Source organism: Wyeomyia smithii, chromosome 3 (assembly GCF_029784165.1).
Source record: "Wyeomyia smithii strain HCP4-BCI-WySm-NY-G18 chromosome 3, ASM2978416v1, whole genome shotgun sequence".
Taxonomy (NCBI): domain Eukaryota; kingdom Metazoa; phylum Arthropoda; class Insecta; order Diptera; family Culicidae; genus Wyeomyia; species Wyeomyia smithii.
In genome coordinates, this window is record NC_073696.1 from 241,277,673 (window position 1) to 241,304,883 (window position 27,211).

Below are 27,211 nucleotides of genomic sequence, written 5' to 3' on the forward strand. Positions count from 1 at the left end.
TAAGTTCGTAAGGCTGAAACCGCACATATACACTGTAAAAAAATTCATGTCGAAGTGAAGTTTGCTGTTTGCTGTTTGATTTGCTGTTGAATTCGCACTACTTGCTTAACATTGCAAAGTGAAAAGAAAATCTTTCGAAACATGTTAATGCAAAGAACGATGAAATCAACACAAATCACTTGATTTTCTGTTGTTATGTTCATCTTTTCTGATATGCTTATGTTTGAGATACGGAATGTTGGTCATCTGGATATTATCAGCTACTCGCAATAAATTCAAAAGGTTTCTGTTTACTTTAGATTTTTCAATTTTATTTTATTCTAGGTTTCCAATTTGATTACAAAATGACCTTTGTCAATATGTCGGTGCAATCGTTTTAAGAATCTGTAAAAGAGTTGTTTTATTATTATTTTAATATCAAAGATTCAATAAAACTTACTTTCAAACAAATTTTTAATCTCTGGGAAAATGTGCTGCTTGCGCCTTTCGCCACCGTCACTAGTTTTGTTTCGTTTTATGTTTTTGACGTTTGTCAATTAGATTTGCAGCTGTAATTCAATTGATTTAAACAGTGGTGCAAATACAAGAGATATTCATTATAATATGATGGTGATTTCCATTGAACATTTTTCAACGCAAGATCATTTCATTGGAATGTTTCAATCATTGTGAAATCAACAATAAATCACTTTAATTTGCAGTGTGACGTGACGAATCGAGTCAAGTGCAGAAACACTCGAAGTAATCGTGGCATTGATTTACAGTGTATGAACTGCGATTCGTTCTCTGCGTGCTACCTGTTTTAATTATTTATTATCCCCTCACATGAGCGTTACTAACGTTATAAAACTAAATCTGCCTTACTGTCAGTTTATGTGTTTCCTCCTCACATTTTCCTTCATTTCTTGTCCGTTTTGTTCCTGTTTTTTTTTGCTACTCGTCATTTGCTCGCTGCCTGCACTCTTCGCACTATGCGATCGACATTGAGTGACTTCGTTCGAAACGGTTCCGTGTGTGGCGTAGTATTATAATTCCCCAATCAAAGTTAAAAACGAGGAGAATCCAATTTTTTATCTTTCCTTGCCTGTGACGGGTTGTGTTCTACAGATTTAGACTGGATTTAGTGAAAAAATGGAAATCGCAGCCCAACCAGGCTGAACTTTCGACTCTACGATTGAATAATTTCACGGAGTGGTGATTTGTTTTTGTTCCTGCAGTGCGATAAATCGAACAGAATAACACACAATGGCGACTTGAGTTGCTGCTACGGGCACGGAGTGTATTGACAATTATTTATTTTGCGCAACGATAGCAGTCCGCAGCACGGGCTAATTAATTTCTGTCAGCGATATTCGGAAGGAGGAAAATTTTCAGTAGTGATTCGAAGTGCAGTGGATTTCGACGGAGCCGTATAGTAATTGGATTAGCAGCTTTAAGTGATTGTGTTTTTTTTTACTTCACCATTTGCAAACGCTCAGCTGGTTTTCCACAGCAGCAGAAACTATTGCACATAGGATTCTTTATTCCACGAACGCTAGAATCGGCACTCGTTTGAGTGAAGCATTGTAGCTGTCGAGCTTAGCACGGTTCCAGAAAAGGTAAGAGAAATGGGGATAAATGTAAGCGATATAGAATTACCTACAGGCTGAATCACGGCAAACCATTCAGCTGATAGCATGATGTTACGAGGTAAATGTTTTCAAGGACATTTGGCATTGATTAAAAAAAGGCTCTAATCTCAATTGAAGTGTTGTTTTCATTTTTACAGTACAAATCGAACATGCAACAGAGTTTTCAATGTTGACCTTAATAGTAAAAATACGGTAATGACTAACCTTCTAGTTTATGGATTTCAGAGTTGAAATACTCATTTTCACTGTTTTTATTACTAAAGCCTGTATTACACTCTGACCAATGGTCAAATATTTGACCTGACATAATGGTCAAATTTATTTGACATCATGGTTGTTGTTTGCCCCATGCTAAAATTGGAGACTGACAAACAATTATCTGTGACCAAATTTTTATCTGTCAAAAAGTGGTTCCCATCAGAATGTCATTATCTTTTTGTTTAGTATATATATCTAGATTGTTCGCGCAGAAGTCAATTTTAGAGTTGCAAAACAAATACAAAAATAAAAGCGAGAAATACTGTATAAGAAAAATCATTACCTTATAAATTATTGATTACACAAACAAGACATTTATAATAAAATAGTGTAGGAACATGACAAAAAATGTCTTAAACCCATCCATTTATAGTGTTCATGGAAGTTAATTCAGTGTTTTTGCATTGTGGTCGGCAAAATCGGTTTAATTATCAAACTACCTTAACTTTTGATTCCAGACTAGAACGAAAACCCCGAAAACCTGGAATTTTAAGGGATGCCAGGGAATTTATTCTTTGATCAGAGAGAATCAAGTAAACTGAAAAATAAGCAGGGTAAATGTTTGACCAGAACTTTTTTAAACAGTCCATTTACGGGTTTATTGCAGCATGAAGGCTACTACTTTCTGGTTTCATATCTGATCGAATGTTATTTTGTTTCATTGGGAGTTCAAAGTTTCCTTCCTCTATATTGCGCATTTTGCGTAAGTGCTAATTTAAAATGCTTACAAATATCAGGGAATTTAATCTCTTATTTCAAGAAATGGCAGGAAGAATAAGGAATTTAATTTGGAAAACTTTTTCGCCACCCTGAGAACGAACTTTACCGCCACCCTGAGAACGAACTTTACCGCCCTGTATCGTCCATTTGACCGGAACAGACTGGACCTGAAACCAAACGAAACGTTCCAACGTCGATCATAGAACTTTGAAAAGTCGAGCAAAAAGCTCAATTTTAGGAGGTAGAAACATTCCCGCTTTATTGATGAGAAATTTAATTCTTTTTTATTTCTCACGTTAATTCACAAAATAAAAATGCGTATGCTTGAACAGTTTGACTACTAGACATAGTTTATTTTGATGTAAAATTAAATTTGATGCATTCGAATTATTCAATACTGGCTTTTATAAATCGTAAACTAATTTTGTTAACATCATAATTAAAAAAAGCACTCGAAATCGCCCCAATTAGTGTTGACGATTAGCCTTAAAAACCATCTCGATAGATTTATTCATTTCACCGACACGATAGTTATACACACAGAGACCTCAACCTGTAGCCATGTGTTTGTAGATCGGCGTCGTGAGAACGAATTAAGAACGAAGCTCAATCCATCCGTCCAAATAGGATTGATTAAAACAATGTCTTGAATCAACAAATCTTATTGGAGAGGGTAGATTACGTTTGTATTAATGAAAAAAACGAGAAAACTTGGCTTGTTTACAGAAATATGGAGTAAGAGGTGTCTTCGTATGTTGCAATACTTTTTTTGTTTTTCTTGCTTTCCACACTGCAATTGATGAGCAATTTTCAGTAGAGTACTCAGTTCCTTTTGCAAAAATTGGAAGTAAATAGCTTGTTTGTGAAGAAAAGCTGAATTTTACGCACAAATGTATAAAACATCAAAATCCACAAAAGTATACACAAAACTTCCATCTCTTGACAAAAAAAAATCACTCATTAAAAAGGACAGATAATTGACATAACTCTCTGATTATATTATTTTTCGGTCGTTGAAAGCAAATTTGCACGACTTTCCGCAAAATCCGCGCCATGGAGCAGTAAAAACGGGCCAAATCCTCGAGAAACGCAAAATCTGCAACAAGGTTAAAAACCCTGCTATTTTTAACAGCTGTTTATTAAGTAGACATATCTTTGGTTTCAAGTAAATCCTCGAAGTTTCCCCTGAAGATGTCACTGCTTCGTGACGATACGTAGGATAATACAAAATGTCGTCTCTGCAAACTCTACCCTATCCTGTTAATCAGCTGTAAAATTGCAATGGATTCGAGAGTGAATAAAGATCTTGTATCTTACTGGAACGAGCAACATACAGATCAGAAAAAAGCTGTCAAATCCGAATTTGAGCAGATTATTTGTGTATAGGACCAGCAAACGATTACACAGTGGGTTCCAAACAGAAACCGGGTAGAACAGAGTTTGCACCCGGCAGCGATGATCAAAGCAGTTAACGAACGTTTTCAGCAATATCCAGCCCGGTCGGCAAGAAGAATTACTCGTGAAATAACCATGAGTCATGACACTATGCATAAAATCATCAAAAAGCTAATCAAGACGCACGCTGCTCACAACATGTTTTTTTTTTTCAGATGAAAAATTATTTCGGCGGCTGTTTTGAACAAGCAAAATAATCGTGTATAAGAAGCATGTCTTCGTGATATTCCAGCCGATAAAACAGGAATGGAACAATTCCAGAATGCTTCAGCTGTGCCGGTTTAGGGTGCAATATCCGACAGAGAATGATTGCCGCTGCTATTTATCGACATAGTCGTTAAAATCAACAAGGAATACTATCTGCAACACGTCATCAATGGGCGTTTGCTGTCTTGTGTAAAAGATTATTTGAAAAAAAAAGTTTCTGCTTTCAACAGGATCCAACGCCAGCGCATAACACTTTTCGACCGGCCCATATAATTGCGTAGGTAGAAGGTGTAAATCCACCGAATTTACAAATTCTTCTGGCGTACCACAGGGTGGTAACCTAGGCCCATTATTGTTCGCAATATTTTTCAACGATGCGGCAATTGTTCTCAATCGCGGCGGTAAATTGTTTTTTGTCGATGATTTAAAAATATTTTTGGTTATCCGCCGACTCAAGGACTGCAGAAAATTGCAGAACCTGTTAAATCTGTTTTACGATTGGTGTATGAAAAATCGATTGATGCTAAGTATTGATAAATGCCTCGTTATTAGTTACCACCGCACTCAGAACGTAGTCCTATATGACTATTATATAGCTGGAACTAAGTTAACCAGAGTCAATCAAATTAAGGATTTGAGAGTGATACTGGATGAGAAGCTATCGTTTGAGCCTCATTTATTTTTGACAATTGATAATACAAGCCGACAGCTGGAATTCATTTTTAAAATTGCTCGTGAGTTCGATGATCCGTTATGCTTTTAAGCATTATATTGTTCGCTAGTCCGCTTGAAGTTAGAATTTGCCAGTGTCGTCTGGAATCCTTATCAGGCTAGTTGGATTGATATACTGGAAAGCATTCAGCGAAAGTTCGTCCGCTATGCGCTACGACATCTCCCATGGAACGATCCGCAAAATCTGCCGCCTTATGAAGATTGCTGTCGCCTACTAGGAATTAAAACGCTAGCCCAACGTAGATGTAAAACACAAGCTGTATTTATTGCGAAGTTGATTACTGCTAAAGCCGATGCGCCCGAATTATTATCGCAAATTCAATTCTCTGCACCTTCAAGAGTCCTGCCATCGAGAACTATGCTGCAAATTGAATATCAGTCAACGCAATATGCCGCTCATGCTCCAGCTTCATCTATGGCACGTCAGTTTTATCAATACAGTGATCTAGTTGATTTTAGTATACCTTCCTCTGTGTTTCGCCGTAGAATCTTAGTAAGTGATATGATACTGACTGTTATTATTGTACTTGCCAAAAGTTAATGGAGTTTTTACGCGCATTTGAGGAAGGCTAACTTGTGACCACCTCCAATGAGCTTTTCCCCATCCACGTCACATTTCATGTAACCTCTGATGGGGACCGCATCAGAGGTCCCCGTGGCTCTGTGGTTAGCGGTCAGAATGGATGTTCTATTAGTGATCAGAATCACAAGTGTGTTGCGAAATGCCTAAACGATTCGGACAGGAATGTGGCCCAAAAATTGAATCTGTTCAAGTCTTTCGTTCAGCGAGCCAAGGTCCGGGAGGGGCTGTTGTACGAAGCCAACGGGGTCACTTTCGAACTAAAGGACATGAAACCCCCCAACGCATCGGAACTGAAGCCCATCGAAAAATACTGGGCTATTAGGAAGCAGGGCAGTACGAAAGCATCTCAAGGAGGTCGAATTTGAGGAAGACGGGAGCCAGATGTTATACAAAACCTTATGAGTGGAGTTAAGCGTAAGGTGCGAGCGTACGGTTATGGCATTGAAGTTAAATGGAATAAATATGCCAAAAGCTTACTAATGGGTTATATTTAATTGTCTGAAAATTTGAAAGGATCGGACAACTAGGTAATTTGCTGCAGCGTTTTTTTCGTGACGCAACATACTTCTGCCATCTCAGTATGTTGTTACTGTTTATTATAAACTTATCAACCTCTCTGAAATTTTTTAGCATACCTTTGTTGGTTGGAGTCTTTGTATCTTTGTTTTTTAGTGTTCTGCCTCCTTTTCAAACAAATCACAAGCTGTTCTCACGTGATAATAGCTCTGATATCTAAAAGGCAATTGCATGAAAAGTTCAGATTCGGATGACTTAGAGAATCTAACATTTTTTTATTGTTAGTATTGTTCTATCTGTATCAACCTGTGTATCTATCTGATTTTCTAGGGTTAAAAAATCACAACTTTGAGCGCTCTGAGGCACCCCTAAATCATGACCGATTAAACTAAAATTTCGCACAGGTTTTTTTTGGGCCAATAATTAAAATGTACTTGGTCGGTTCATGTCCGTAGAGCGTCACCGGGAGGATCCTATAGAGCGCAAATTTCGTACGGATCTGAAGGCTACGGGACCTAGGCTGGCTACGCAATCCGTAATAAGCTCTATACGCCGCCGCAATCCGCCTCTTCACCTCGTTGTCACATGTCACGAGAGTACCAAGATAAACAAATTCGTCGACCACTTCGAAAGTATCCCCATCCATCTCCACCGCAGCACCAACACCCGCAGAACTACCACGCTCTCTGCCAGCCACCATGTACTTCGCTTAGGCAGTGTTAATGGTGAGTCTAATTCTCGCAGCTTCCCTTCTGAGAGCCATTAATTCAATGAGCCAATTATACCAATGTCGTCCGCGAAGCCCAGAAGCATGTGAGACATAGTGATGATGGTGCCGCTCCTCTGCGCACCTGCCCTTCGTATTGCACCTTCCAAAGCTATGTTGAACCGCAAGTTCGAGAGCCCGTCACCTTGCTTCAGACCATCTAACGTCACAAACGCGTCCGAAAATTCGCCCGCTGTTCTGATGCATGATGTGAAACCGTCAAGCGTCGCACGTAACAGTTTAACTAGTTTTGTTGGGAAACCATGTTCTAGCATTATTTGCCAAAGCTCGTTGCGTTTCACTGTGTCGCACGCCGCCTTAAAGTCAACAAACAGATGATGCGTCTGCAAGTTGTGTTCTCGAAACTTGTCGAGAATCTGTCTCAAGGTAAACATCTGGTCCGCTGTAGATCGCCCCACTCGAAAACCGCATTGGTATTCTCCAACAAAGGCTTCCTGCAACGGCCTCAGTCGCTGGAACAGGATACGGAAGAGAATTTTGTAAGCAGAATTGAGGAGGGTTATGCCTCGATAATTACTACAGTCGAGCCTATGTCCCTTTTTGTAGATAGGGCATATGAGTCCTTTCAACCAGTCCGTAGGTAGTTGTTCCTCAGACCATACTCTTAGGATAATCTGGTGAATTGCACAACACAGCCGCTCGCTTCCGACTTTGAAAAGTTCGGCCGGTAAGCCGTCCTTCCCAGCGGCTTTGTGGTTCTTTAGCTGTTTGCAAGCATTCTTCACCTCGTCCAATGTTGGTGGCTCCACAGCTTGTCCGTCTCTCCCACCTTCCTCACCGTTCAACACCACTTCAAAATGTTGCTTCCAACTCCTGGCCATCTGCGATTCATCGGTAATCAGGTTCCCCTCCCTGTCATTGCACATGGCAGGTACTGGCATGGTCCGGTTCCTTTGATCGTTCTAACGTATGAGGAAAAAAAATCCGAACAAACTTTCAATTCCAAATTAAAACCTTGCGCAACTTATTTTTCTATACTTGTTTGTTTATTCAAGTAATGTAACTCATTAACAAACCTCATAAGAAAAACTCAGCTCCACATCGCGCTGATTTCCTGATCCTCTGGGGTACTTGCTTTATAGCTTCCTGAATTCCGGATGTTTCAATTGTTTTGAGCTCTTCTTGATTTTTCTTTCAAACAATAGACGTTTTTTGCTCTGTAACCTTTATGGTAGACCATTCGCTTAAAATTTGCTCAGAAAGTTTCAACAGACTGTTGCTGTGGCACATTTTAAGAATTGTATCCTTTCGGAATAAACCCGATATTGCCTTGCCGCAAATCCGCTAAAGTTGCATTAGCATAGTTTGACAATACAAGGTCTGGCCAAAACACTACTTTATCATTTTTATGGTACTTATATTTAAAGTTTTTAACCCATTTCATGCAGATACTTGTTCACCGTTTTTGAATCAATCGGATATTTATTGCCCAGCTCACGATATGATTACGCCGACGGACCAGGCGTTTCCGACCTCAACTTCGCTCGAACTTTACTCTCTTGCAAAGTGCATTTTTGTCCACAACCAGATTTTCTTTTGAAGGTGTTTCCATTCTCGAAGAGTTTGTCAATAATGTATATAAATGTTTTTTTCTATATCCAAGATCTTTAGAATAGTGGAACACTTCACTCTTAGATTTTTCTTTATTTCGCTCACAAAAATTGCAAATAAATTTACGACAATCTTCTTCCGACCACGCTTTTTTCCCAACTAAGCGTCACTTGACAGAATCGACTAGTCGTGTTACCAGTTATATAAAAGTGGATTTTCATTTTGTGGAAAAGGATTTTTCGCACTTCGGAATCGTAGACCAATTTAAAAGTTGTTCGGACGTTATAGAAACTCCTCGTGTCGTGCCTGGTGAAGCAACTCTCCGCCTCCGCGAGGACGCGATCGTAGTGCTCACGTTTCTTACGGCGATGAAGTCTCTTTTCGGCAGCTCTTGCCTCCCGGTATTTCTCCCGCATGTGACGCGGGAACCCCGTGCACTTGTTCCAAATTTCCGAGGTATTGCTCCACTTGGATTACACTGGTCGACAAAACGAAAAAAAAACTGCACTCCAAAAGCTCAAACCGGAAAAAGTGAAAGATTACAGCTCTTCAACCATTCCCATGAATTTTGGTACCAAAGCGCGTCAATTTACGTGAGAGTTCGCATAGTAATTGCTCGCCGGGTTCGTCGCTGTAACGGTGTGTTTACGAGAAAACTCATATAAGTCTCTGAAAAAAATTAGTGGTTAGGGACACCAATATTCACAGGAATGGTTGAACAGCTAATTTCTTTCATTTTTTCTCGGTTCGAGCTTTTGGAGTGCACCTGTGTTGAACATTGTTACATGCTATGGTCCTTTTCGAACCGACCGAGTTTGACCGGGGACATCATTTTTGTGGAGATGTTTTCCTGCAATTGTACCCTTCCAGCTTCAGCGGCCATCTGGAAATTCTGGAAATTTCCTGAAGCCTCCTGACCTTCAGGAATAGGTTTTGAACTTTTGTAGGATCCAGTTGAAACGAGGTGAATAAATTCAAACTGAACTTCGTCGATTACTACGCTTTTGCCTAAGCGAACTCTATCCTTCCGGTTTCTACAGTAAGCAGGTAAATGGTGCTCGATGCATTTTCACACGTTCCTTCAAGCGCAATATTGAACAGGACGCAGAAAAGAACGTCGCTTTGTCGAAGCCCCATATGTGTTTTAAGTCAATCCGATAACGCACTCAATACCTTCACACAACATTGTGCATAGAGTAGATAACCTCCCTTTAGCTTAATACGGCTCAAAATCGATGGGCTAGGTACTTAAAACTCATGATACTTCTGGAGGAACTGTCGTAACGTTGCGTAAAGATTCCGTCTGATGTCGATCGTTTACAAAACCGGTTTAATAACTTATCTGCCGTACTACGCATATTTGTCCCATGTTCCAAATCATGCAAACGAGAAAAACGATGTTAAAGTTTGACATTGCTTTTACGCAGTGCGCCAATGTGACGAATGCAGTCATGGGTTTTTAAGCAGTTTTACCTTGCAAAAGACTGTTTTCAATAAATCTAGTTGAATGTTTTGCGGTTTAACACTCTTTTCCATAAAAATACCCACTGAGACAATAATGCCGAGAAATTTGCCGCATATCAGTCCCGCCTCGTGCATTCGATGTTTCCCAATACAAAGCTCGTTTTGGGGATACAAGGCTGTTTTATTCTTTCACGAAAATGATCACGCTAATCGTGTTGTCGAGAAGGAAGTTTAGTTAATTGAATAAGTATTAGATGACTTACAATTACAAAGAGGAATTGTTTTTTCAGATTGCCCATATTTGAACGTTGTTAGGCTTTCACCATTTTAGCTACGCACAAAAGACAGTTCTTATAACTTTCAATTAGCATGAATCTCATGCGTTTATCTTCTGATGCTCGAAAAGGAAAGGCATTCAGATTACAAACCAGCACACAAGGTTTAGGTATTCCGAACAAAGATATGAACGTACCGCATTTAAAAAATCAAGCAAAGTGATTTTCGGCACCGAATTTCTGACACCCGTAATATAGCCAAACGTTGTAAGGAGAAGTTTTTATTGCTCTGTAGCACTTCTCAAGTTGTAAATATGGGAATAAGTGATTAGTGGGATCGATTAGAATAGAAAAAATCTAGTGGGACAAATATGTGTAGAAAATCATCGATGGGACAAACTGATTTGGTATGGTTTTTCAAGACTCTCGGAACAAACAATGTTATTTTTGAAAGTTTTCCAAAAATATACATAAAAATAGACTCATTGGTGATAAAAAACGAAAATCGACCAAAAGTAACATGGGACAACTATGCGTAGAACGGCAGTTATCACAAATCCATTATTTGCTAGCTATGATAAATGGCGGTAGATAATCTGGGAAAGCACTTTGCAGGTCCCATTGATGATTGAGTTGTCGGTATCGCGCGCTACGAATCGCTACATGAAGTAGCTAAGTTGATAAGTTTCACTCCGATATCATTCTTCGAAGCTGCCTTGTTGTTCTTAAGCTGTTTGATGTCATCTTTAACTTCGCATACCCTAGGAGTTGCCCAGTTCCCCTCGAACGTCGTATAAATGTAACCAAGCATGCTGCCGTCTCTATTTTATATTTCTGTGCTAATCAAATGGTCATCGTAGTGGTGCATCCACCTTTTTTTATTAATTACGAATTTTATATTGATCGAGCGTGTAGCTCAAAATTTACAAATAAAACCATCCAATAAATTTATTGCTGAACATTGATGAATAATTGGACTAAATATGATACCGATTAGAGGTGGTAAATAGCAGTTGGTCTGTGCCTTGCCAACAGAAAATTACCGAGTGCATAAATCAACACATTCTGTCAATCGATTCAGAATTTTCATTCTCTCTTTCGGTGAATAAACCATACTTAATTTTTCGAACAATCTGAGATGCATCCTTTTTTCATTCGTAACTACACCTAGTATGATCATGATTTCAAAAAGTGCACCGAGCGTATATACTGATGAAATTGCCTCCCCAGAACGCGTCAAAACATTCATCTATCTGGCTGTTGTTGTTTGTGGAACATGAAAACTACATTCACCCCTTGCCGAGCCGAATAATGACGTCGATTATGGTATCGGTCGAGGCCCCGCAGAAAAGAAAACAGCGAACAATTCTCCGCTCTCCAGTTTGTGCTAGGGTGGAGCAATTTTTTTTTTGTCGAAAAGATAGGCACCGAAAAAATATGGTTCCCAATAAAATAATTCATCAACATGTAAAATTCTGTTATAGTGTTGAAGCAGCTACCCTGCGGGTAGCATCTCCGTATGCTTCCCCCCACCCATACCGGAAGCTGCGTGAAACAATAAATATTTACACCCCATTGTAGTAAAGCAGTTAGCAAGTGGTTGTATACTACGCGAAGGAGAGCGCTACACTGCCTCAAGGCTGAACTATATGACGCGAAGAAGCTGGCAAATGATAGGAGGCTGCTGCTGATAGAGTTACCCCTCAGGTTTAACTCAGTAGGGCTTTCGAGCGGTCGGGTCGTAACAATCGTACAACGCAACACGCTGTGATTGATCTCGAGCTGATGCCGGCTGAGGGTCGTTAAATGTGCTGACTCGCAAACTTCACAACTTGCTTGTTCGGCAAAATTGTGTGCCTGAAAATGCTGTTGCCGCTAACATGTTTCCACTAATACAGCCGCCCGATACAGCCGAAAATGATGCCGGTGCGAATAAATGAAATTCGTTTTACGGATTATCGACCGGACCGCTACGGCGTTATTTGGTTAGCCTTATGCGAGAAGGATTGCTGTTGAGTTTCGAAAGTATGCTGTCAGTAGATGTTTGATTAAAAGATGGGGGCGCCCGATACATTAGATGGTGACATTGCGAAGCAATGGGATCGTTGACCTTTCCGTGCGGGCGATACCGGAAAGGAAAAATTTTTTTCTTCATCTAAGGAAGGCATACTTTTGTCTTTGCCTATTACTATCATAACAATCGGTAACTTTAGGAGAAAAATCAAACTCATCAAGTTTATTTTGAAAGCATGCGTATATTTCAAAATAATTACAAAATTTTATGGCTGCCAGAATCGAGAATAATTTAAGGTATTTAAGGTTTTGTACGCATTTGTGTCGCAGCATAACTCTTGAATGCCTAAACTGATTTCCACCAAACTTGATATACGAGTTTCTTTTACGAAGGTCATAGAAGTATTGGAAAAGAGTCATAATTTTTCGTGCACTATGGTAATATACTGTTGAATCCGTTGACTTTCAGGTTCTCGGTTGTTTCTGGAGGCCGGATGTTGATATCCAAAACATGATGTTCGACATCATTTATAAATCCAATATAGCGAAAGCTGGTAACCCTGGAACCAGGCCGTGGTTTGAAACCAAAAACTGGTGTCCAATAGCATTTTGAAACTCAATATGGAGACTTCCGGTATCTAGAACCCTGCGAAAACCGGATTGAACGCAATATGGGTATTTTTGAAGTTGAGACATTTTAAGACCGGATTGCAATGTTCGATGCCATTTTCAAATTCAGGATGACGATTTCCATTTTCCCAGTTGCCGATTTTCATTTGGAAACCTAAGTAAAACCTAAAACTTGTGAAGGGATGTCCATCGCTATTGAAATCCAAGATGGACTTTTCCGGAATTGAGATGACGTCCAGGAACCAAATATCGATGTCGGGTGCCATTTTGGATCCAGTATAACTTTTTAATTCGTGAGTCCATTTCCACCAAGTTTGGCATACTATTCCTTGCACAAAAGAGGTGGTCGTAGGAATATTTTAAAAAGGGAGGGATAGTTTTTTTTCCTTATTGGGGACATTATACCACTGCGACTTAGATCTATTGTGGTGTGTCCTCTTTTGCTTTAAGCCTTCTCTTGTATAGATATAGACAACTATTATATGTTTTAATAGTCATTATCGTGATTGAAGGCATTGTCCCAATGTGGTATTATGTAACGAATAAAATTTAAAACATTGTTCGGAGAGCTAGCCCATATTTCCCAAGGTTCTAGAAGTCCCTAATCAAGAAATTTGCGCCGTTTGGCGAATATTGCTGGGCATTCACACAGCAAATGATGAGCACTTTCACTCTCTGTGCAACAGAAGCGACAATTGTCGTTTTCAAGCCTTGCTATTAGCTTGAGATGATATTTACTTGGACAGTGATCAGTCCAGTATAAGTACTAAGATCCTTCTTTGAAAGGTTCAACAATTTTTGTGCAATCGAAGCGTTGGTCTTGATGTATCGTTTTGCGTGACGAGCTATTGTAGTGCTATCCCAGTTCAGCAGCACCTGACCTTTTTCCCATTCTGATAGCTCCATCTTTATTGTGCTAAAGGAAACCCCACAGAATCATTTCCTTCGATGCCACAGTGTCCAGGAACCCAGTGAAGGTTTACCTTGTTACGTGTAGCTAGTTGCTGAAGCATTTTAATACATTCCCAAACTAATTTGAAAGTGCAAGTAACAGATTTCAAAACATTCAAGGCTGCTTGACTACCAGCAAATATATTAAATACCAATATACTGCCCATAATCGCATATTTGTAACATTTGCAAAATTGGTTGTTCGAGCAATTCGCACTTTTATATTTTGACCTTAAATGCATTGTTACTAATATATTCTCGCAAATAGACACTTTAACTAAACTTAGTATCATGAAGAAAGCACTACTTTACACTATGTATACATTGAATATTACTTTTGAAGTCAAATTGGTTGAAATTTTTGCAATGATACATTTATGCCGTCACTTTCAAGCTACTTTTGGAATATATCACATGGAAAAAGAAGTTTTGCATGTATTCAACAAGCATGAGCTGAACATCAGAAACGGATCACCGGTGGTTGGTTACCGGACCAGAATAACTTCCGAGTTCCAAAGGATGCAGATGTGGATTTGGATGGAAACTTTTTCGACAAAAAAGTTGAAAAAGTTAAGTAGTGTGACAATTATGCGGTTATTTACGCTATGTGACAAAACAACTTGGTATTTTTTACGACTTTTTTCACACAAACATAAGCATATTTTTCCAGATGTAAAAAGTACATACTATTCTAAGCATTTCCCAATAAAAAGCACGAAATCCATAAAATGTCGAATGTTACAATTATGCGATCACAGGCAGTATAGTTCACATACGTGAAATTATGAAGACAAATTGAAAATGACAGAAGCGTTAGTCACCTTTTCGACCGCTAGGTGCGCCACTTCTGATTTTGTTCTACACGACATGCGAAATAGAGTAACTTTTGACAATAATATTACCCTAATGGGTACACTGAAAAAAATTCACATTTTATTGTGAAGTGAACTCGGCCGAATATTTTATAATAATAAAGTTCACCTATGCATAAGGCAATCCATGGGTGGTGTTCCACGGTTTGTACGTTTGTCGACCTCCGACAATATTTTGAGTTGTAAAATGGCGACTTCCGGTGACTGGGAAACTGCCAAAAATGACCAAATACCACCTAATATGGGTGTTTTTTTTAACCAGAATGACGCTCAGAGGCCAGAAATTGTCTCGAAATGCCAGTTTGAAATCCAAGATGGCGACTTCCGGTTTTTGAAAAATCAGACAAAATTTTGAATTGTAAGATGGCGACTTCCAGTGATTGGAAAAAAGAGGAAAATGACCAAATACCACCAATATGGATGTTTCTTTAACTAGAATGACGCTCAGAGGCCAGAAATTGTCTCTGAATACCATTTTGAAATCCAAGATGGCGACTTCCGGTTTCAGAGAAACAGCGAGATATGACCAAATACCATCCAATATGGGTATTTCCGAAATCGTGATGATGCACTGAAACCACAAATCGACCTCAGACAACATTTTCAGTAGTAAAATGGCGACTTTTGGTGACTGGAAAACTGCCGAAAATGACCCAAATACAACCAAATATGGGTGTTTCTTTAACCAGAATGATGCTCAGAGGCCAGAAATTGTCTCCAAATACCATTTTGAAATCCAATATGGCGACTTCCGGTTCCTAAACAACAGTGGCAAAAGACCAAATAACACTCATTATGGGTATTTCCGGGATTGTTATGATGCACTGAAGCTACAAATCGACCTCAGATAACATTATGAATTGTAAAATGACGACTTCCGGTGAATGGGAAACTGCCGAAAATAACCAAATAACACCCAATATGGGTATTTCTTCAACCGGCCGATTTCCATCCAATTGAGATGTTTCGATACCAGAATGATACACAGGAGCTAGAATCGACCACAGACAACATTTTGAATTCTAAGATGGTGACTTCCGGTTTCTGTAGAACAGCCGAAAATGACTAAATAACACCTATTATTGGTGTTTCTTTAACCAGAATGACGCTCAGGGGCCAGAAATTGTCTCCAAAAAAAAAATAGCCTAAAGGGACCAAATACCACCCAATATGAGTGTTTCTTTAACCAGAATGATGCATGGAGCTAAAAATTGACCTCAGACACCATTTTGAATTGTAGGATGGCAACTTCTGGGAAACAGCCGAATACTACTGCATATGAATATTTCCGTAATCGAAATAATGTAAACAAGCCAAGCATTGACCCTGGACACCATATTGAATTCGAAGATGACCACTTTCAGTTTCTGGAAAACAACGAAAATAACTGAATACCACCCAATATGAGTGTTTTCGGAATAGAGTTGATGTACTAAAAGCAAAAGTCGAGGAAGTTGTCATTCCGATAAAACCAATAATTTCAAACGATATAAACAAATCGCAAGAAATCAATGAATTTGGAATGTTGAAAATTATTGAATTAAACACAAAAATAGGCGGGACGAAGTTTGCCGGGTCAGCTAGTAAATACATAAATATGCTGTTAAAGCAAAGCTGCAAGTGATGAATACGAAGATTAGAACTCGAGAGCAAAAAATTCGGAGGGATAAAAAAACAAAAAAATACTTTCAAAACGAAGAAAACTAAACATTAAATAATAGTTTTTGCATAACAGTTGTTATCACTAATTATGTTTGTTTTGTTGAATATCATTTATATATAATATAATAAAGCTTTTAAATCAATTACAACATGATATGTATCCATACTTAAATTGTTAAATTGATAGAACATTCAAGTGTTATCTAAGCTAAAAGTTGCACAACAACCATATACGACTATTGACAACCATTGTGCGGTTTCTCCTTTTATCTCTTTCACGAGGTAATTGAAATATTCATTTAATTGTACACTTTGTGGCCTGATTATTGAGCTTGAGCTTGACGGCCGCACATTTCGTAGTTGCTTCCCGTGATGGATCTGAGCTAGTGAAGTTACACAGGGAACCACGTATATAGTAACTTGGGATTAGTTTACCATTTACACGTCGTGGCCTGATTATTTGAATATTTCTTCTTCGTGCCTCGATAAGCTACATCTATTATATTATCAATATTTAACTCCCGGAATGGCGTTAGTTTTACATACAAACAATATACGCACGAAATCTGCAACATATTTTTTTCTGTGAAAGTATGAAATTGAGTCAACTAAATCTAAAATTGAGTAAATTCAGTTTCGTGTGTGAGAATGTCACACGCTCACAGAAATTCAACAACAATGCACAGTGGTACAGTAAGGCAATGTAGGCGGACACGAGTTTTTCGATGCGATTTTGTGGTTTTAGAGTAAAATTTTTTTCTAAGTACTTGTTTCTTATATTTAGTCTATTTTTTATGTGCAAATGAAAATTAGGGTGGTCCTGAAATCGACTAAATGAAAAAACTAACTTTTTATTTGCATAAATAAATGTATACATTCATCGGCACAATTGTAGATCAACTAATTTTAAGCAACTTTCGGTATTTCTTCACAATATTTATACAATATTTGTTCTATCAAATGATACCAAAAAATATTATTTATGATTGCCCTAAACGGAGACATCAATATATCAAAAGGGCCTATTTTTAAAATAGAAATAGTGAAAACTCTTCATCTGTATAATATATCGACAATGTTTTTTCGACTTTGTTTTTAAATTTGAATTGAAAAAATAGAGCGAAAAGACTGTTTTTGGAAACCAAATTTCATGTCTACAAAGAAGTTTTTTTACAAAGTTACTTAGAATTAGTTGGTCTACAAGTTTGCCAAAGAATGTTTTATTTCGTTGATTTTAGGACCACCCGAATTTTCAATCGCACATGAATAGAGGACTATGTATAAGAAACAACTTTTTACAAAAACTATGGCTTTAAACCGCAAACCAAAACCGCAACGAAAAGCCTATGTCCGCCTAAATTGCCTTACTGTACCACTGTGCAATGATTTTAGTTACCTTTTTCACCACAAGAGAGGGTGTTCCCTGTCTGTCTTCACGGGAATATATGGGAAATTCGAGAGTGAACTATATTGTTATTTTAAGATATTTGCTACCAGAAAAAATGCATATATTAGCATATCTATATTTCGTTTTTAGGCAGATCGAAGCACATTCCAAAATAGCAAAGATTTCAGCTTGGAAAACCGTAGGCCATTTGCCCATCGCCACTGAACAACTTACTCCAAGGCCTGATATGCCAGCCCCTACTTGATTTCCCATTTTCAGCCGTCAGTGTAAAAAATTATAGAGCCATCTCGAGTGTTGGGCCCTCAGCATTCCCATTCATTACGACTTGGTTCGAAAACATTAAATAAATGGATGAAATCATACTTGTTTCCATCAAATCTTCATTTTTTAGTATTAGAGGATTTATATAAAACTCCTTTAAAATGCGTAGGTGACCATTTAGGTCTCCTTCAAAAAGATCTTTTGTGCGACAGAGTCTAATTGCACTTTCAACCGCATCTAGTTGAATGATTTGGGATAAGGGCAAAAGGTTGAGAAGAGCATCCAGGGCTTTGGAAGGAGTGGTACTCATTGCCCCTGTAATAACAGTAGTAGCAAATCTATGCAGTTTTTCGAACTTGAGTTGAGTTGTTTTTTCTTTGGTTTTTGGCCACCATATCAATGCTGCATATGTTATTCTCGATTTTACTATAGCCGACTGAATCCAATTTATAATTCTAGGCTTAAGCCCCCATTTTTTCCTTAATGTCCTTTTGCAAGCCCAAAAAGCACAAGTAGCCTTGTTAAGGAGTTGTGTTACGTGTGCATTCCAGAGAAGCTTACTATCCAGGATAACTCCAAGATAGTTAACTTCCATGGAGACTATCTACGGAACACTGTTTAAATAAACAATGTTGAGATTAGTTTTTCTTCTTTTTGTAAATGGTACAAGTGTAGTCTTGGAAGGATTTATGCTTAGATAATGTCATCGAATTTACCACGGACTATGATAACCACGTCATCTGCAAAACCGATCACTTCAAACCCAAGTGACTCTAAGTTTTCCAAAAGATCGTTTACTACTAAGGACCATAGTAGTGGGGAAAGAACTCCCCCTTGCGGACAGCCTTTTACAGCTCCTACTTTGAGCGACGAATCTCCAAGATGCGCAGATATTTCCCGTTTTGAAAGCATTTCTACAATCCATTCAATAAGACAACTTTCAAAACTGTGTGCTTTCATTGCATTTATCATAGACATATAACTTGCATTGTCAAAAGCTCCTTCTATGTTCAGAAACACTGCCAATAACATTTCTTTAGCCTCGAAAGATTTTCCAATTTTTGTTACAACTGAGTGAAGAGCATTCACTGTTGATTTTCCACTTTGAGACGCAAATTGCATTTTACTCAGCGGGTGTCTGCAAAGTAGTGTGTCCTTAATGTGTTCATCAATAAGTTTTTCCATTATTTTTAGAAAGATAGAGACCAAACTTATTGGTCTGAAAGATTTTGATGACGACTTGTCTTTTTTATTTGCCTTAGCAATAAACACCACTCTAGTTTGCCGCCAAGCTATAGGAATATACCCTAGCAAAAGGCTTGCTATATATATATATATATATATATATATATATATATATATATATATATATATATATATATATATATATATATATATATATATATATATATATATGTATATATATATATATATATATATATATATATATATATATATATATATATATATATATATATATATATATATATATATATATATATATATATATATATATATATATATATATATATATATATATATATATATATATATTTATATATATATATATATATATATATATATATATATATATATATATATATTCTTGTTAAAGCAGGTACTAATTTACCTTTGCATTTTTGCAGAAGTATTGGATAAATTCCGTCAACTCCTGGAGACTTAAATGGTGCAAATGAGTCAATGGCTCAGGCTACTCTAGAAACTGTGAAAATTTTGTTGCTTAGACTTTCAGCCTCATTTTTGGATAATTTTGGTCCAATAAGTGTGCCATTTAGTCTAGTTTCAGCAATTTTTGATACTAGAATTGCAATCCAATATTGAAGTGTTTGTTATTGCGTTGGAAATAGGAAAAGAACCAGGAAAGTGAACTTGCATCATCACGTTCAAAGTTTCCTCTGTCTCTGAAGTAAAAGTTCCATCATTTTTCTTGAGGGATCCGAGGCCATTAGAATGAGTTTTGGAGAGAACTTTCTGGAGCCTACTGATGACTGGTATGCTATCGATTTGTTCGCAATTGAACCTCCTGTCTTTCCGTTTGGATCTTCTTATCTCTTTATTATATTCAGTTAAGACCTCTCTGTATTCAGACCAGTTTGATGTTGCTTTAGCACGCTTAAACAGTTTCCTTCGAAGATGTTGATGGACCTTGCCTATTATGTTTCCAGATGTCATTTCAAGCTCATGACGACTATTAATAAAACTCGGAATTATATCACTCTCACCAACAAGGGCCGAGCTGTAAGACTCCCAATTTCACGAGGATTCCTATAGGTTTCGTTCAGTAAACTATTTGCTGCGTACTCGAATAAAATATGTCTGTGATCATATAGAGAAATTTCCTCTGAGACATGCCAATTTTCAATATTTTCAGAGTTTGCAGAACTGCAAAATGTGAGGTCAAGAACTTCTTCTCTTATTGAGTTAATGAAAGTTGGAGAATTTTCCCGGTTGCAGATATCAATATCATGTTGTGCAGTAAATTCAAGAAGTGACTCACCTCTCCTGTTCACATCAGAACTGCTCCAAACTGTGTGATGGGCATTTGCATCACATCCGATAAGAAAATTCCTGTTATGATTTTTGCAATACGAGATGAAGGCTGCAACCTTCAACGGTAAGGGAGTGAAGAAAGAAGTGATGTGGTAGCTAAGACTTTTTGTGAATCAATTCGATGATTGTCAGGTTCTTGGTCTCTGGAACATGATGTTCAACACTATATTTATTCAGAATGAGGAAAAGCTGACACATCATTTGTAAATATTTTTTTTTTTTTAATTGTTTTTATTCAAGTGAATCGACATTTTTCGATTGGAGGCCGAAAGTTGATATTTAGAGACTGGAACATGATGTTCAGCACTACATTTATTCAAGATGAAGAAAAGCTAACACATATTTGTAAATTTTTGTAATTTTTTTTGCGAAAAGTTTTTCTTAAGTGAATCGACATTTTCCGATTTTCTGCATCAAACATTATTGACCGTTGTTTCTATCGATGGCTATTGACTGTTTTGCTATTAGATATTTTGTTAATATCATTGGTGAGTGATTTGCTTTTTCAGCGATTTTTAGTCTTTCATGGGCGATTCTCGCTGAAACCAGGCCACTAGTGACACGAGGTCTTTGAAAATTGATTTTTTTATTTTAGTTCGATTAAACGCAGTGAAAAATTAATAACTGCACATAAATTTGTTCCATTTGGTGGACCCCTTGTTCGCCAAGGGGTGAACAAATTTTTAGAAAAGTGAAAATCGAATATTTTTATCGAGCTATAATTCAAATATTTGTCCCAAAACCCTCTACAAACAGCATTTCATTATACAGAAAACATCTAGGGCTTTCATGTGGAGTATTCAAAAGTTTGACCACCATCTTGGATTCGCCGCCATTTTGAATTTTATCATGAAAACGCATTTTTGAACAGGTTGGCAACCACCGATTTCAATTCTGAGACAACCATTGGAAAGCTGAGAAATGATGGAAAGCTGAGAACAGATGAAGATGAAATAGATAATTAACAATAAACATTGCTGTCATGCGTTCATTTTACTCACGTCGAATTACTGATGGATGCACCTATCAACAACTAAATATACCTGAGAAGTCTCACTAGTTTTGAAAGTATTGCGAGTTATCTGTTTCATAAATTCCCAAATCATCGTTCAAATTGGTGCGTTTTTGTATAGAAAACCCTAGAAACATACATACATAAAACATCACTCTACTCATTCATTTATGAATTGTCAGGTATCAAAGTTTAACTAGCTTAAATTACAAGGTCTAAGCTTTAAAAAAAGTATTTGATGATGTGTACCGGTTTGCCTCTTTCTCCCCTATATGCAATTGAATATGCGAAAAAGTTTAACGAAAAAACGCTCTAACCTAGTATAGAACGATTGTAGCTTCATGCTGTCTTCGAAAGAAACCTGTATTTTTATGTTGATCATATTTGCCTAGAACATCATGTGCATGGAAAAAAAATATTTCAAAAGTTATACTAGAAAAACTAAATTTGAGGGGGTTGGCAGAGGAAATGCTTCGTATCTAAATAAATAGACGTCATAGAAATTGGATGTCCTCTGCAAAGTTTCATATTTTGAAGAGTTCTACAACTTTGCTGAAGAAACTATTTATGTATCTTCGCTGTATCAAAAGTTAGATTTTTTATTTTTATGATAGTAGGCCATGATCAAAAAATTTTCTTATCAACATTTCCGTTATATTTTTGTGAACAATTCAATAGAACATTGTCTTTGGCTTACATCAACCGTTTAAGCACAAATGAATTAAGTTCGCCTTTTCCGACCACTGTGCGTTGATCAACGTTCACCCTTTTTATAGTTAGGGCATACAACTCCTTCCTTCTTTAGTAGCCTTTTTCCCTCACAAATCCTAGAAATTGTCCGGTGGAGTGCTGTTGCTAGTGCCTTTTTGCTATGTTTATAGAGCTGTAGTTTGTCCTCACCTGCGGCTCGATTGTACTTTAGTGATCCAATTTTTCGTTTGATCTCCAGGATATTGGGAAGTAGGGCTTAATTGAGGTGGCCCGGAATACGCTTCACAAGCAAAAAGAACTCACGGAATAAAGTCAAAGCCTAGTTGAGGCCAGTAACAGGCCAAACTAATACTATATATTTTTTATAACTAAAAAACCAAAGGGACGCGGAAGGCAAGGAAATGCCACAATTTAAAAATTTGTCAGTGAAGGTTAACAAAAATATAATGATTTGCAAGAAAAAGTTGATTGGCCCAACCTCAACACAAACAGTAACTCCGTGCCAAACGGCCGCATAATGCATGCTCCAAAGCAACCTTTCCGTATTGTCAAAACGATAACGAAGCACCATATAGACGTGTAATCATCATATTCACAATCTATACAAGACAAACTTATTTATACTTTATAACGACAAACGAACGTCTTATCACCTGCTTGCTTCCATAATATTTGAACAAAATTTTGGTACATCTGCAGATTATTTCTGCTTGATCAATCGTCAAAAACGTCAACCGGTTAACTAACGTTTTCCACTGTTTACAGATTTCTGCGCGATCGTGGCCGAGCAAATCAACGAATGTTTGGAAACCAACCGACCCGAGGATCATCATCATCATCGGCTTCAGCTGGCACACCGACGAAGATATCGCCGCAGTCGCTGAAATGCTAAGCTCGTATTTGCTCCTATTAGTTAGTTGTGATAAGCAATGAGGAATAGTGACTCACAGTGGCGGCAAGAAGAAATCGGACGCTAAAATTGTTTCGCTTCACCGTAGCTGGTGATTGAACTTCAATGAAAATTTATCAACTGAGTGAAATTAATGGTTCGCGTTTAACACCACTATAGAAGTGCTTGCGTTTGCGGGCGTGTATGTGCATAAATTGTATGCACCTTGAAACTAGTGTTGCCAAAGTTAGGTTTTTAAAAGGAGGTCCAAAATCACACTCGCGCACGATGGCTCCTTCTGTTCTAGCTTGGCTGCTGACTAGGACCATAACAACAAACTACTATCTAGTCATACTGATATCATCGGTTTTCCTGCTGGAAATTTGCGATGCGGATATTTTGGTGTATCAAAATGATCAGGTATTGAACTGCGTTTCTATTGTCAAAATGTTCGTAACTCGTGCTATTATTTTTTCAAGCTTTTGGAAGAGTTTCGTGACTTTCCGGCCACCTTCGGTGGTGAAATTCCAGAGAGTGGACTCAAGGTGAGGGCCGTCCAGGCGGAACCTGTGGACGGATGTACCCCGCTAGCAGGGCCACCGGAAAATGTCAGCTCGATGATTGCTAGCGGTGCTGGGTCGAGCCGCTTTGCCGTTATCATTGCGAGGTGACAAACTCTAATCAAGTTTTGTGTGGAACTTTCACTATAACTCTCGCGGCTTGTGTTTTAGATATAATTGCTCGTTCGAGGATAAAATTCGCAATGCACAGATTGCCGGCTTCGCCGCAGTCATCGTTCACAATGTCGGCAGTAACGATCTTGGTGAGTAGCTGATTATTGCTGTATTTTATTACTAGTTCATGTGTATTTACTTTTTTATTCACTGTGGGTTCACTTCCACTACAAAGTAGGTACATAAAGTCGTTTAAATGGTCCGCGAGTGTACAGTTAGTCAGTTTAATTTGGTGTTAAATAAAAAATACGTTCGTCGTAGTGGTTTTGTTTCATCAAGTGCCGTGTTCAAAGATCCATTGAAAATCTTGTAAATTTGTGTAAGAACTACGTATCAATAATCACTTAATCAAAAAGCTACAGATTCACGTTGACCAATGCTTGTTTGTAAGGCAGTACATGACATAATAAAATTATTGTATAACAATAATTCGCGACTAGGTTTTTTCTGTGAAGTTATTCTGTACAAACCAATCAGCGATAAAGCGGCATATGCTTATCTCCTTTCCGTAGTAGGGTGTGTGTCACCTATAATAAGCGATATATTTTTTCTGATACTACTCCCACAGAACGTATGTCGGCTAACCATGCCGAAGATATTGTCATTCCATCGGTTTTCATCGGCGAAAGCAACGGTTTGTTCATCGTCGAAAACTTCATGTACCCACTGAACTACGCTCTCATCATAACCGACGACGTTCCGTTTAACATCAACAACAATCTGATAATTCCGTTCGCCATCGTTGTAGGAATGTGTTTCATTATTATGGTAAGAACAACGTAGAATACTTTTAAACTTTTTTCTCTTTACTAATAATTTCTCACTTTCGATGGTGCAGATTTGCTTCATGATCATACGGTGCATACGAGAACGTCGCAGAATGCTGCGTCATCGCTTGCCAAGCAGCGTGCTGAAGAAAATTCCGATCGTAAAGTTTGCCAAGGGAATGCAATACGAGACGTGCGCTATTTGCTTGGATGATTATATCGATAACGAACGGTTACGAGTGTTACCGTGCCATCATGGTAAGTTATTTTTCCGTCCTTGCTTTTGAAGCATATATTTTGACACCGCATTCATTCCAGCATATCACGTCAAATGTATCGATCCATGGCTAACTAAAAATCGTCGGGTATGTCCAATCTGCAAGAGAAAGGTTTTTGCTCGCGGAGAACGTCGACCTCCTCGTCGGCGCTCCTCCTCCGATAGCATGTCCTCGTCAGATGCCGATGAGAATACTCCGCTACTGAATGCAACTGACGCTAATCAGGCTAACAATACGACATCACCTGCTTCACCGTCAGTGGCTGATGGCGAACCCAACGCAAATGTCAGACCAGTGAGGTCAGAACGACGCTCGAATGATGCTCACGTGGTCAACATGACTTCCGATGACGATGAATTATTAGACGATAGCAATGTCCATGCAGTAACCAGCTCGACACCCAGACAGCTGTTGGGAACTCCTCAACGACGATTCAATTTCTTTGACCGAGTCGTGCAATCTCAGATGTCTGCAGCCAGCCAAGGACGGGATGCCACTACCAGCGGTGTTGAAGGAGCCGATTCACCATACAGTCCAATCGGAGAGGAAAATATGCCCAGTAGTACCTGGAATCGGTTTGTTAGGTCAGTAAGGTAATCTTTTACTTCAGAAATGTATCTTCCATGTTGTTTATTTATGTCTAGGAAATTGCGTTTCTTCCACCGCAACGAACCGTCTCCTGAGCTGCAATCGGACGACGACATCGAACCAGCCACTGGGGAAACTAGCATCGCCAACGGTACTGTCAGTGGTCGAATTTCCATCAACTCGGCAGTCGCCGCCAGCAATAACATCCTAAATGGTAATCTCAGCGGTTCGTTCCACGGAGAAGAAACGACCGACGATGAGATCGTGGGTGCTAGCTACCGCGACGAGGCCAAGCGGCGGCAAATCCGTTCAGCTCCGAATCTACCCTCAACGAGCGGAATGGCGACCGGCGCATCCGCTAGCGGTGGTCGGCTTGGCGTGGCCGCCCTGCCGAATGTTAATTTCAATCCTAGCCAGTCCGGTCGGGCCGATCCAGGAAGAAGAACGGGTGGCCCGACGGGAGGACACTACCCGGTGTAAATAGAGCCCCCTTAGAATACTGTATGTAGTTTATGACAGGTAAGTCAAATCCATAATCGTGGTTTTTTGCAAAGAAGAAAAAAAAGAGTTTGATAATAAAAACGCAGCGAATAAAAGTGATACAATATAGCGCGAAACACATGAGGGAAAATAGCTTCCATACACCACCGTTTTCCCTATTATTTCGCTAGATACATTGAGGCGATAGTGATATTTTCATCCGAGAGAGGTTTTATCTTTTTTTTATCAGTAACTTGTGGTTAGGTTTTGGTTATTACATACAATATTCAAAAAAGCTGAAATTTGAACAAAAATTCTATCCTCGTAGAAAATATTGGTTGAATGAAAGAGCTGATAGGATTGAAACTTCTATTTTATCCCGTATGAGTAACAAAAATGTGATTGGATTTTAAGAAGTCTTATTTATAAGTAAAAAGGTATTTAACCATCCGCAATTATCAGTTTTCGAAAGAAGTAATTATGAGTTAAAATAATCTTCGACAGGTTGAACTTTACCTGTCGCAAGGTGAACTACTGAACATTATGCATAAGTGAACCATATTATATATTCATCTTGTCAAAAATTAATAAAAAATGTCTTGCAAGTGGTTTAGTACACGTTGTGTGTAAACATTTATTGGTTTTAAAAGCTACATCTAATAGAATTACTCGTGTTTATACGTTCACAAAGTGACATTCTAGAGAACAGTTTCAGTTCCGCCTATCGACTTGAGTATACTTACCTGCGTAAAAATTTAGTTTTGTTATTATTTTTGTTTACCTGCATCATTGGAGCTAAACTAATTAATCGTATGTAGAAGCTGTAACATATTCGCCATCTAACCATAACAAAATAGTTTACAGATAATAATGCAAATATATAACTGTAATTTGAAACATCAAACACTGATTCCCACAGACATAGCGTGAAGGAGAACACACGAAAAAAACAAGAGAAGCAACTACTGCCATCTGCAATGCTGGTGTTGTTTGTTAATTATACATAGGTTCTGCATTGAGCTGTTGTGTAGGCAGTGGAACAACAGAGAAGGGGTGTAACCCGGACAAAAGTAGTGAGTTTTTTTTTGCTCTATTAGAGGCGCATCATAGAAATTTACGCAAAATTGCATATTTAGTAGGAGAATAAAAATTTGAAATTGATCGAAAAATATATATATTGCTGCCGATCGGTTAGCGTGTCTAAT

At 38.2% G+C, this 27,211-nt stretch overlaps 1 protein-coding gene across 1 annotated transcript; it reads left to right on the forward strand.

Annotated features, from left to right (window-relative positions):
• Positions 1 to 943: 943 nt before the first annotated feature.
• Positions 944 to 27,193, forward strand: LOC129730020 (E3 ubiquitin-protein ligase RNF13). Its single transcript, XM_055688970.1, has 8 exons — positions 944 to 1,598; positions 23,036 to 23,579; positions 23,639 to 23,826; positions 23,891 to 23,982; positions 24,462 to 24,661; positions 24,732 to 24,918; positions 24,979 to 25,522; positions 25,583 to 27,193. The coding sequence occupies exons 2-8, from the start codon at positions 23,364 to 23,366 to the stop codon at positions 26,004 to 26,006; spliced, it is 1,851 nt and encodes a 616-aa protein (XP_055544945.1). The 5' UTR covers positions 944 to 1,598; positions 23,036 to 23,363; the 3' UTR covers positions 26,007 to 27,193.
• The last annotated feature ends 18 nt before the right edge of the window (positions 27,194 to 27,211 follow it).

What these genes read in the sequence shown, in the direction of transcription:
- LOC129730020 (XM_055688970.1), top strand. Translation starts at nt 23,364, where the DNA reads ATGTGCATAAATTGTATGCACCTTGAAACTAGTGTTGCCAAAGTTAGG. An exon ending in AGTGTTACCGTGCCATCATG is followed by an intron (nt 24,919 to 24,978) that starts GTAAGTTATTTT and finishes CATTCATTCCAG; the next exon opens with CATATCACGTCAAATGTATC. An exon ending in ACCTGGAATCGGTTTGTTAG is followed by an intron (nt 25,523 to 25,582) that starts GTCAGTAAGGTA and finishes ATTTATGTCTAG; the next exon opens with GAAATTGCGTTTCTTCCACC.